Consider the following 13,217-nt stretch of genomic DNA (forward strand, 5'->3'; position numbering starts at 1 on the left):
TGATCTCGGGAGCAGTAGTGCGGCTAACCTCAAGCAAGAAAACATAGCACTTAGGACAAGTTTTAGGAGTTTTAGAATCACTTGATCTACATTAGAATGAGAGAGAGGCGTTTTTCTTTTTTTACTTTATCCCCAAATGGTGTAGAAGAAAGTGGGGTGAAGGATTTCTTGTTCCTAATGTAGCAAAGTCCCAGCTGTAAGCTGTGCCCTGTATAAACGACACCTTCTTTATTTAGCCACATGGATAGATATAAAAAAAGAACAGGTTGCTCAATACCTCACACCCAAATAGGATCTTTACTTGGACTGCCTCTATCTACTCACAGCTAATTTAACACTGTGCCCATCGCTCTTGACAAAATTCCTAGCCTCAACATATATATATATGTATGAGTTAACAAGCAGTATACTTTGACCACATGTCAATTATCCTCATTTTGATAAAGGGGCAGGGCTGATGCAGGTGGTTGCTTGGTGTTAGCGCTTGCAGCAGGTCAGGAAGGGCTGTTTCCGGCCGTTTTGGGGAAACTGATTTGGTTTATAAAGTTTTATTTACAAGTGATACAAACTAAATCAAAGTAAGAAAGAAGAGACCTGCCACATACATTAGAAAGTGACAAACTGTGTAAAGTAGCATATTGAGAAAGTAACTTCCATAGATAATTCAATTTGTAAAATATACATGGTTCAGCAGATGAACAAAAGACATTGGAGAAGATCAAGAGTCTAAATAGTGCACCTAGTGTAGAAATTTGATTATAAGTGGAGAATTCACTTTTTGTTGAATTTTACGCTGACCAATGTTTTTTTTTGTCACAGTTGCTGCAAGGAATTTACTCTGTTAATGTCTTGCCTGAAGTATGTGCATGCTCACCATGAGGGTGGAGGCTTCTGAAAGGAGTTTGCCTCGAGGTGGTGGACAAAATGAGAATGAGGTTGTAAAAACTCTGACCTGGGTTCCGCCATCACTTGGTCTGATGATTGGATGAAACAATGAAATAACCCTTTCTCAGAGCCTTCTTTTGGGCAAGACATCCTTTTATCAGATCACACAAGTGTTTCAAAAGGTTAACTGGGAGGCAGAAGGATGTGGGCTGCCACATTAAGAAGAGTTGGGCCTGATGAGAATGCATACCAAAAAATAGTTTGGGCCTTGGTATTAAGGACGTTGACCTGAGTGCTAACGTCACTGGGTCAGGTGATGGGGTGAAAAAATGCAGCAAGCTTCTTTTGCCGCCCTTTAGGCCCGACCTTACTTCTCAGGTCGCTCATGTACTTTGAAGGTTACCTGGGTGCCTACATCAGGGCTACACATTTTAGGGTGAAACAGAAGCCTGGTGTCTCACTTTGACCACAGGCGAGTTTGGCCCTGTGGGTTCATTCTTAGGATTTTTGAGAGCCTGTTGAAGCTCTGTGTGTTCAGGCTGCTCAGTACTGGTCGCCTGAAGTTCATCCTACATGGTTGTGTCAGTGGGGAGAAGTTCTTTCACACTGATGGTGTTAGACATGTCGCCGGAGGCGGGGGAAATTAGCTGTTTATCCTTCCCCCATTTTTGTTTTTGCGGCTCACTACCTGGCATTGGTTTGTGGAAGGCCTAATGGTAGGTGGTTCATGGCCAGCCTGTGGTGGGGTGGGCCCGTGGTTGGCAGCGATACTACAGGTTAACTTGGCATCTCACAGCAAAGACTTCCTACTATTGACAATACATTTGAACGTTGTGGGGATGTCTGAGATTCAATTCTTGACCGGGGCCTGAGGATAGGCGCATACGCAGCTGTTTCTGACCCTCTGATTAAATGTTTGCTCCATCTTGTGGCCCCTGGGGGTGAGAGCGGTGTGGTCTGCACCAGGGAACCAAGCCATGGCATGGCTGCCAAGGCTCATCTCTCTGAAGGGTGCAAGAGGTCCTTCAGGAGATGCCTCTGGCATGCTTATTTAGATTTACATCTGAGCGGGCCTTGCTCCTCCCTCGAGGGAGCTGGTTAGTCAAGATTTGGGGGGGGGGGGGGCTTCACAATCAAGTGCAGGCCCTGAAATGGATGAGAGGTGCAAGCAGCATCTGAAGAGGAGCCAGACAATGACATTACAAAAGTATCAGCCATTGACGCTGGTCAAGAGCTGCACATGTCTAGCCGTCTCTGTAAGGAACATTCCAAAATGGCGTCATGGCTAAATACCTGGTGAAGTTATTTATGAGTGCGTTTTATTCCACTGTATGACGGGCAAAATAATACGGCATCAGATATTTAACCTCAAAGTTGTGGTCTCAGCTCCTTCTGTTGGTTGTCCTTGCTCGGGGTCCCCTTTTGTGCATGATGGTTCACTCCACATGGGGACACCTCTGGTAGGAGGGGGCCACGTGGCAACAGAGGGGCGGAATGGTAATGGCGGGCGGGCGTGAGGGGTAAGAGCGTAGAGCACAGCGAAAATGTGGCTTTCTGGAGAAGGCCTGAGGTGGCCACCTGACTAATGTGGGGCAAGAGTCAGGCTACCTCTCTTAATTTTGACCCACTGCCCCCTTCCTGCTTGCCCTCGCCTCAGACGCACTTCAGCCGGGAGCAACAGGGAACCGTGTCATATTCGGAAAGAGGAAAGCGCCTCATACATCTATTTTGCACTTTCCCGATATCATGTCTTCTTTTCCAAGCAGTTTATGATGGATTGAACGAGAACTCCAGAAAATGAAAAATCTATCTTTGACGTGTCCTGGACCGGATCAGAAGAGAAATGGGCAGAGACAGCTGCCAGCTCAGTCCATATCAGTTTAGACGCTCATTCCTCGTGACCCCCACTCACCCCCACCCCCGGCAGAGCTTGTTTCCTCGGGATTAGCTGCTGGTGCGTGCGCTGGGGCTAACTGCCCCTCAGGCATTTAGCACCTAGTCTGTGGGAAGTGAGAAGCGGCTGCTACAAGAGGGGTTGGGCCGATGGTGGAGGGGGCAGAGAGTGCAGCGGAGGCAACCACGCAGGTGTGCCGCCCCCACCCATCACTCCAAGCATTCTCACTTTTAGGAGAGAAAGTAGTGCATGTGCTCTCCGCTACCTTTATATGTGTCTGTGTCTCTATATATTCATCTATATACATCCACTCACCCATATATTTCTCAATCTACCTTGATTTTTTTCTAAGTATCGCATCTGCATTAATACCTAAATAAAATGCAAAAAAAAAGAGAAAATACACATAATTGTATTTAAAAAATCATCCACCCCCCCATCGTGTGGTTTGTGCAGTTGGACCATGTTAACACGCTCATATGCAAATGCGGCCATTCCAACACGCTCTCTCAGGCGGGGGTCGCCGTGTTCCTTGACGCACGCGTTAGTGCTACTGATGGCGCCGTTAATGAAGAGATGATCGCTAATTACAGACTGAGGAACCGGCAGCTCCTCGCATCTCCATCCGAACCCATCAGAGAAGCGTGCCCTTCCTTCACTGGTGCCTTTAGCTCACTGAGGGGCCCGGCGAGGCGCTGGGGCCTCTACTTGGGCAGGGCTGAGTCCCTGCCGCTGCTGGACGACAGGGCGGAGGAGGGAAGCAGATTTTAGTCGCTATTAAAAAAGGACACTGGAAGGCGTGCAGAACAGCGAAACCTCCATGTTGGACAGCTGTAAAATCGTGTAGACAAGTCGTCATAGAACTTCTGGGAGAGGAGGGGGAGGGGTCGAGGCGGCCGTATTAAATACACAGGGCAGCGAAGCACTCAGAGGCGGGAGGGGGGGCAGGGCTACACTCACACAAGGTTGGGGGTGAGGTAAACAGACAGAAAGTAGGGGAGAGTTGGACGCCCTCACAGGACATGGTCGTGTTAGGTGGATTATTCGTGCGTAGAATGAGCACTTATCGGGGAACTCTCTCCGTCTCTTTTCCGCAGACAAGCCACAGCTGTCTCTCACCCACTCTCATAAAATCACCACACACTTCCATTCTGACATAAAGACACTATCACAAGCAGACACCCTCTCTGTTTAACACACACAGGCTCTCCCAAGCAATTATTCCTCTCTCAAAGACGCTATCGGTTTCACACGCACTTTACATTTTACAAACTGTTTCACACAGCAAGTCCCTCCCTTACACACGCAGTTATAACTTTCTTTTTCTGTCACACAGACAAGCACATCGCTTCTTCCTCTCTCGCTATCAAAACCAGACTGCCGGTCACTCTCACATTCTTGCTGTCTCTTTTTCTGCCTCGCTCACAATCTGTCTCTCACGCACACGGCCAGCCTCTGCTCCTTCAGACACACACGCTCCGGCAGTGTCAGTTTCACACACAAACGCACACGCCCAGGCTCGCTTTACAGAGGCCACGGCAGCCAATACACGGGGCCGCCGTCTGCCGAAGGGGCGGAGCCTGCGCGCCCAGGGGTGGGTGCCAATCAAGGCATCAACTTCAAATTGTATCTGAAAGATCAGCCCGGGACCTGGGGGCAGCACATCAGTTGGAGCTCAATAGTTGATCAGATCACATCTGAGGGATTGAGGAGCTCAGCGGAGTCGCAGCGCACAGCATCCTATCCGGGCGCACCGTGTGCTCTGCGCACCCCTCCCACAGATCACGCTCCAGGACTGCAGGACTCGGGAGGAGAGGGGTGCAGCCTGCCTGCCGCCGAGCCGGGGACCAGGGGCAGCATGTCCTTCCCGCAGCTGGGCTACCCGCAGTACCTGAGCGCCGGCCCAGGAGCAGTCTACGCGTCAGGGGAGCGCCAGGGACTCCTGGCCGCAGCCGCCGCCGCCGCAGCCTCAGGAGCCCGGGCAGGTGGAGCCGGCGAGCTGGGAGCCAGCAGCCCGGCCGCCCTCACCGCCTCGGTGCTGGGCATGTACGCCGCGCACGGGCCCTACGGGGCCGCCCCCAACTACAGCGCCTTCCTGCCTTATACCACCGAGCTGGCGCTCTTCTCGCAGATGGTAAGTGTGGGCAAGGGGGCACAGGAGCCAGGGAGGCCGATGGAGGGAGGGGAAGTCCTGACCACAAAGGGGACGGGGTGAGAAGGAACAAAAAGAGCCTGGGAGGAATAAAGACACCCGGGAGTGCCTTCACTTCAATTTCATGCTCTGCTCTGACTTATTTAAAAGGGAGTCAGGGGCCGACAACGCAGTCTAAGATACGGAAGAGCCCCCATGCTAAAGTGTGTAATAAACACAACGTGGAAGGGCTAATGCAGTATAGGATTTTGTTCATGAAGAAATCAGCACTATATGTATTTGCCCGCACCTGATTCTGTGCCTACATTTAAGCATCGCATAGGTACCGAAAGTATAAGTAGTGTTTAATGAGATTGCTCAAGGTTACACTGTGAGATCTGAAGCCATTCCCGAGGATGTGTGTGCTTTTGTTGTGGCGGTGGTGGGACGTCTTTAGAACAGCTTTGGATGGCAGGCGCCCCCGTGCCTCGGCAGAGCCTGTCAGGCCCGACAGGAGCTCGCAGAGGCCGGTGAGAATATACCCCCCCTGGGCCCACAGGGACCGAGCAGGCGGGGTTGTGTTGGTGTGTGTCCTGGCAACTTGTCGGTTCGCTTCCTGGTCACCTCTGACCGGTGAACGCCTCCCTCACTGGCCCTTCTGGAGGCCAAGTCAGGCCGAAGGAGGGCCCTGTCCGCTTAAAAGCGCCTTAAACTTTACTTCTCAGCACACGGGACGCTGTCTGGGAATGCACTTTGGTGGGGTTGTTGCAGGGCAGGAGTTTCTAACTCAGATTATTTGTATTTTTGTCGGAAAGGGTGTTTTTAGTCTCCTTCAACGCTTAATTCTGGGTGATGTTTTGTGCACGTTTTCTTTTGTTGTAGGGAAATATGGAATTAATTATTGATGAGAAGCTGAATTGTGAATGGTCTGGTGATTTACTTCTCGGAAAGCATGTCTGTGCGACACGTAGGACTGCTCAAATTTTTAACAACAGCGTATGCCATCGCTTTATTAAATGTGCCTGTTCTGTATTATTTTTTTTGCTTTAAGTATTCTTTTTATTTCATATTTAACTGTGTGGACCCGTCAAATCGCTGTTGCAATGCAACCTGTCCGCCTCAGAGGGAAAAAAGGCTCCCACTTCAATAAAACAAAATTTATTGCAGCTTCCAAAGCACTCTGTTTATTGGACGGATCACATAACTCAAATATCCTCTAAATATCTCGGGCCTAGAAGAGTTGCAGAAGTGTGGGAAAGATTTGTGCACTGTTGCTCCCACAAATGTAGAGCCGCCTATGCACTGCCAAAATATTAAGTAATTTAAGGAAAATACTGCATTAGAAAAAATATTACAAGGCATATTAAAATATCGGTTTAAGATCGGTATTTTCCGGCATGTCTAAACCGCTGCCAATATTCTGCCCACTGTCGCAGGTGTCGGAGCTGCGCAAACTGGCCTCGTTTTCAAATACGATTTAGTCCAATAAGCTTGTTTCAGCAGACAGTTGACGTGAGAATGGTAGGGGCCTCGCTCGCATCTGTCACACAGAGGGTGAAACCAAATCAGATTATGTTTCTGGGGTGGGTACAGGCCTGCCCCTTCTCTCGCCTGCGTCTGGGGCCTGTTCGCATAAATGCTAATTCCAGATTTCGTGTTTCGGGGGGTTGGTGATTGTTATTCGGGTGGGAGGATGTCCAGGGGGAGGGGACAGGGTCCCAGGACAATTCCACTGAATGCGAAGGCGGACGAACCACTTTAAGGGTAATGATGGGCCCTAATGAGGTCGTTAGAAAGATAAAATGTAATTTACCAAAACAGCTGATGGGCTAACGCGACTGGCGGTGTTTTTACCACCGATGATAAAAAGAATATTGATTAGAAATAAATCACCCCCACTGCCAAACACACACAAACACATTTTCATTTAAATAAATCACACGAGCGTCTACTGATAGTCCAGGTTAAATAAACACCTTTAATGAGAGTGTAAGTTCAACTTCACAGCTCAGGACATGCTTCTGTCTTAGGATCCCCTTAAAAACTTAATTTGAAACTTTAAAAAAAATATGCAGAATTTCTATAAGAAAACGCGGCCTTTACATTTGGTAATGCGGCTTTTAGTTCCTCGCAGCATCGACAGCAGTAGAAGATTAGTGTTTAGTGTGTGTGTAACATGAGCCCCTAAAATATTTACAGGTATAGAGGCAGAAAACCCCCAAAATGTAAAACGAAACGAGCAGTGCGCACTTTTAAGTTATTGAGATAGGGCTCAACATGTAAATGTATCAATTGTGTTTTTTTCTTTCGGGGTTTTATAAAGTGCCTGGAGGCTTTCTGTTACTTTGTAGCGCTGAGGCACATAGTCTTCCCTATAAATATACAGGGCATGTACCCGAATGGTTTTTGTCCGCTTTCTAGCTCGGCGGATTGCATGGGTGTTTTTGTCTTTATAATTTTAACTCTTCCCAGCTGAATGGCGGGATCTGTCACCGGCCCAGCGTGGCGCGGCGTGTTTCTGAGTGCACGCCCCACCGCTGCCCCCCCCCCCCTTGGGGTCATGGTGATTTCTGAGAGCCATTGAATGCCAGAGTCCCTTGTTGTGTGTATCCAGGCTGTGGGCAGGCAGCTCTGAAATATGCCCAAAGTTAGAAAATCCCCAGCGCGCCGCTACTTTCCCTTTCACTCCAGGGGAAGGGAGGCCGCTGGGAATTGTGGGCACGTCTGTTTTTGTACAAATTGTGGAATCTGCTAAGAGGGGGACGAGCTGTGACTGAAAAGCAGTTTTAAACTGGCTGCTTTTGCAGAAGAGTACGCCTGCTCTGACGCTGGGAATTGTGTGTGTACGTGTCAGTAATTGCTCGTGCAAAAACCTCGAGGAAAACGATAAGCTAGAAGCATCTTTATAGCGCCTTTAATTATTGGTCCAACACTATAGTGCTTAAAACTATATTTAAGTAAAGTACTCAGCAATCGCGTCGAGGTAGGGTGTTAGGTTTTCTGCATCTTTATAGCACCTTTTAAAATTGGTCCAGCAGTATAATGCTTAAAACTATATTTAACTAAACTACTGAGCAAACTCTTCGAGGTAGGTGTTAGGTTGCCTGCATCTTTATAGCGCCTATTGTGATAAGTACCGCACTATAGCGCTTAAGATGTATTAAACGAATGTACTATGCGCACGTTTTGTGGGGTGTTAACCAGAACCCTCTCTCCTGTCTTCCAGGGCTCCCAGTACGAGCTGAAGGACAGCCCCGGCGTCCACCCGGCCACCTTCGCGGCGCACACGGCGCCCGGCTACTACCCGTACGGCCAGTTCCAGTACGGGGACCCGGGCCGGCCCAAGAACGCCACCCGGGAGAGCACCAGCACCCTGAAGGCCTGGCTGAACGAGCACCGCAAGAACCCCTACCCCACCAAGGGCGAGAAGATCATGCTGGCCATCATCACCAAGATGACCCTCACCCAGGTCTCCACCTGGTTCGCCAACGCCCGGCGGCGGCTCAAGAAGGAGAACAAGGTGACCTGGGGGGCCCGCAGCAAGGAGGACGACCACCTCTTCGGCAGCGACAACGAGGGCGACCCCGACAAGGCCGACGACGACGAGGAGATCGACCTGGAGAGCATCGACATCGACAAGATCGACGACAACGACGGCGAGCAGAGCAACGAGGACGAGGAGGACAAGGCCGAGCGCCACCCCTGCCTGGACCAGGGGGGCCAGCTGGCCTTCCCGGGGACCGAGGCCCCCCTGTCCCCCGGCAGGGACTCTCGCGAGAGCAGCGCCACCAGGATTGTCAGCCCGGGGGGCCAGAACACTGCCCAGGCCCCCCCTCACGGCAAGCCCAAGATCTGGTCCCTGGCGGAGACGGCCACCAGCCCCGACCCGTCGCTCAAGGCCTCGCCTCCCCCGCCCCAGCCCCCCCAGATCCAGCACCCCGCCTTCCTCTCCAGCCACGGACTCTACACCTGCCAGATTGGCAAGTTCCACAACTGGACAAACGGGGCCTTCCTGGCCCAGAGCTCTCTGTTGAACGTCAGGTCTCTGTTGGGAGTGAATCACCACCACGCAGGCCACCACCACCCGCACCACCTGCAGGCCCAGCAGAACCAGCCCTCGGTGCTAACAGCAGGCCTGGGGTCCCTGAGTGGCGAGAAAGCGTCTGAACGGAGCAGTCCAAAGCACCCAGGTAAGGAGACGCCCTGCACAGGACCACGAATCCAGTCAAGAACCCTGCTTGGAGAGTGCGTGTGTGTGTGTGTGGGGGGGGGGGGGGTCTCCTAAGGGTCAGTTTCATCCATTTGCATCACCGAATGCTCCTTACCCCCTCAGTGACCTCTCATTTACCACTTTACAGCTTTATTTGCTCTTTATCCCTTCCCACCGGTGTCTGTCAGTTACCCCTTCGGATCAGTCCCTGTCATTCATCCCTTCAGGTGATGGCCTGTGCTTTAACCTCCGGATCATAGCCTGCAATTACACCCCCAAATCAGTGTCCCCAGTCACCCCCTAAGATCAGTGTCCCCAGTTTCCCCTCAGATCAGTGTCAGTCCTTTGCCCCTTCACTCTTTTAACCATCCAGATCATGACTTGCACTTTACCCCTTCTGATCAGATCTTTAACTTTACACCTTCTGATCCACGCCTGCACCTTACATTACCCGACCATGGCCTGCACTTTATCCACTTCGGTCTAAGTCTGCAGTTCATCTCTTGAGATCATGTTCTACTCTGTGTCCTCAGAGCATTGTCTGCACTTTCTGTATTCAGATCATAGCCTGCACTTTGTCCCTTCAGATCAGACCTGCGCTAATATTTCAATCATCCTGCCAGATTTAGACTCTCCAGAATACGATCCAGAAGTTATAGAAAAGAAAGCAGCAGGGACTACTGCTTTATTTGGTGCTACAGGCATGGTGTTATATATTTGACTGGAAAGTTGCACATTTCTTTTTACTTCAGTCACTTGCCTGCAGTTTCCGACCCTTACTAAAGCAACATGGAGAAATGTGATTTGATGGTGCATGAAGGCATCTGCTAGTTATAACTAAACTTTTCTAGCGAGGAAGCTGAGTGTCTGCACCCTTTACTACTGCCGCACAAATGTAGACAGTTGCCCAAAAGCACATTTCCCCCATCTGGCCCTAGTAAACGCCATTTGCAAATGGAGGGCTGGAAGTCGCAAAAACAGCTCAGTTGATCACACAGACAAGTGTAGGCAGTTGCGCGCCACTGTTCTCTATTTACATGGCTTTGGGTCAAACGCGTTGCATTTGTGGTGTGTGTTTGCGGTAGGGGTGTGCATGAGGTGTGTGCGTGAGAGAGACAGCCTGTGGGTGTGAGAGAAAGAGCATGTGTGAGTGTCTGTGAGTCTGTAAGTGTATGAACATGCGTGCTCTCGTGCACTTGCACCCATCTGTCTGCTGTTTGTGCACTCGCCTAACCCGGCCTCCTTTGCTTTCCTCTCTCAACAGAAAGAGACGTCTCGCCGAGGAACGACTCTCAGTCTCCGCCTCACCAACTGCAATCGCCTTTTCAGCCTGTGCGAGAGAAGTAAGTGCACCTGCGTCAGTTATTGGCAGTTGTTTTACTACTACAGTGTCATGTGTAGAGGTGCGCCTCACGCCATTACCTGGCTCGCGTTTGTGGAAACGCAAAACAGCCATTTTATACAAAACACATATGGAATTGTACCCAGTTTTACTCCTACAATGTCATAGGTAGAGATGCGCCTCACGTCATTACCTGGATCGCGTTGGTGGAGACATAAAACAGCCATTTTATACAAAACACATATGAAAGTGTAACCAGTGAGCAGCAAAACGTGCATTTTAATTCTGATTTGGGCCAACGAAGCACTTTTTGGGTTACTTTCACTGGGAGAAAATCCGCTCGACCCTTTACAACGGGCTTGTTCTGAAGCCGTTTGGTGATTTTTTTCTTCTTTTTTGAGGGGAAAAAATTGAACCGCTGTGAAGCTAAACCCAGTTTATTCCAGTTACACCTCGCAGTTGGTGTTTGGTGTTTATCTGGTTAAAGATGACATTTCCTGTCAGAACCTCCACCTCACCACATGTTTTTTTCAGCGAGACACATTCAGCCCAACATAAAAAAGTTATCAACTGCCCTAATGGAATTAACATCAAACATTATTGTTCACCAGACTTGCAGTATAATCTGCCACCAGCTACTTTCTAATTTTTGATAAGTTCTATCATCGCCCGTTATAACGCCCCATAAAAGTGAAATTATGTTTGCCAACTATGTTTATGTATTTCAAAATGAATGCATTGTTCCTTTTCTGTTGCAAATGAGTCTGACGCACTTATTTTTTTCTCCCCAGCTCTTTGGCTCAGCAAGAAGGGCCCTCGCGCATTTTAACAGCACTTCCTTCCGCCTGATTTATCAAACTCACAGACTCTGTCAGAGACTTGGACACAAAAAAGGGGACGAACAATGGGGAGGCATATCAAGGACTTTTTTTGAGTCTTTGCTTTTTTTGCAATAAGTTGGCCAAGAAGTCCTCGAAGTGACGTTATCAGAGCGCAGTGGACGGGGGGCGATGGACCGGCCTCAATCCTCCCGCCGCCATCTTGGATTGTTTGTTTGGTAAAAAATGTTCCCGTGTGTTTGTGTTTTTTCTGTATATAGAGTGATTTCGATCTGTAAATAGCGCGTCAAGAAAACATGTCTAAATCATATATTTTTGTCTAATAAACGAAGTTAAATTAAGACCAAAAGCTATCTTTTTAACAGAAGTTTCAGAACCAAATTAAGATTTTCAAATTGTTTTCCCTTGAGCTAGCCTACACTGAAGTGCATGATTACAAGCCTAAACCCTTCAAACGATTTTGTGAAAACAGGGACTTTCCCGTGGAAATTGAATGGGTATAGTCATAGTGGTCACAAGAAAATATAGGATGAACTTTTTGATAGACATAAATTCTGAATTCTATAGACGGCGAGCAACGCAAACATAAATTCGTTTATATTTATTTTCAACGTTCCTTTAAATGTACAAACGATTTAAATCACCCATGAATATGATGTATGGCCTAAAACAATATTTTCTAATACTTATACATTTCTGAAGGGTTACAAATGTGAACCCTTTATTTGCCTTCGCCTAAATGCCAAACAGAAAAGTAAAAGGGCGTTCGACACATATGGTGGCAATTGTTTGAGGCCGCCACCCCTTTGCACATTAATCTGCCTGAGACAATGAGGTAAAATGCTGCCGTATTTTCGGGGTGTCCTCCCTTTTCCTCGTCCCTGAATGAGTACCGTCGGGGGCATTGAGGTGCTAATTGGAGGCCAGACGGCTCCGGGCGCGGGGAGCAGAGAGCGGCAGCTGGGGGGGTCATTAAGAAATAATGCGGGGACGCCCAGGCCGCATAGACGGGCACTTGTCGGAAACAAGAAGCCGTTTTCCGAATCAAATATTCATACTCGGCCCGTCACAGGTCACCCTATTGATCCGTTGTTAACCCGCTCACACACGTCGAGGTGGCGCTGCCTTCTCGCGACCCGGCAGCAAAAGTAAACATTTGTCTGTAAACAATCTCGCTTGCCGTTTAGCCATATGTTTGGCATTTTTACAGCCAACGCAGGCATTTCAATGGGCACCGGGGCACGGCTCCGCTTCGAATTCATTTATTATAGTTTTTGGTGAGCTGGCATTTTTTTTCTGAGAGTGTACTTTCGCAAGGAGGGTCTTCTACAAACGTGTGTTTGGAGAATTGGAATAGAGTAATAAGACTGAAATTTACAATTGGTTTAATTATGTAATATCAAGTAGGTGATCTGTCCTGACGGGGAAGAACATACTCTTTCACTCTGTCTTTCACTGTTTTTATTCCACTCTTTCTTTTCTGTTTTGCTGTGTCTCGCTTGGTTTCTTTCATTGTTATTTCGCATCATTTCATTTGCATTCTCATGTCATTCTTAGTTGTATTTATCCTATGTTGTCTGTCGTTGTTAGTGTTTTTATCATTTGGTTCTTTCTTCCCCTTTCTTTTTTCTCTTCTTTATCTTTTCCCCAATCACCCTTTATTGTGCCCTCGCTTTCTCATCTGCCCGACTGCTCCCGGTCACAGGCCTGTAATTTCCTAAACTTCGGCTGCAACTGCTAAAGTATCATTGCGCTTTAATTTGAGTTCCTGCCCGTGACGTGCCAACCGAGCAGGCCGCTGTTTATCATACAACAAAACAGTCGCAGTTTTACATTTAAATATATCCGAGTAAACAAGTCTGTCCATATATTTCTAATAGCTCGTGCTTGTGTTCCCTTTCCGACAACCTTTATAG

The 13,217-nt window shown here is 48.7% G+C and overlaps 1 protein-coding gene across 1 annotated transcript; it reads left to right on the forward strand.

The window, feature by feature from the left end:
- The first annotated feature begins 4,434 nt into the window (after positions 1 to 4,434).
- Positions 4,435 to 11,642, forward strand: IRX1 (iroquois homeobox 1). Its single transcript, XM_078685729.1, has 4 exons — positions 4,435 to 4,913; positions 8,137 to 9,100; positions 10,385 to 10,463; positions 11,254 to 11,642. The coding sequence occupies exons 1-4, from the start codon at positions 4,638 to 4,640 to the stop codon at positions 11,309 to 11,311; spliced, it is 1,377 nt and encodes a 458-aa protein (XP_078541855.1). The 5' UTR covers positions 4,435 to 4,637; the 3' UTR covers positions 11,312 to 11,642.
- The last annotated feature ends 1,575 nt before the right edge of the window (positions 11,643 to 13,217 follow it).

This window comes from Lissotriton helveticus, chromosome 4_1 (assembly GCF_964261635.1).
Source record: "Lissotriton helveticus chromosome 4_1, aLisHel1.1, whole genome shotgun sequence".
NCBI lineage: Eukaryota > Metazoa > Chordata > Amphibia > Caudata > Salamandridae > Lissotriton > Lissotriton helveticus.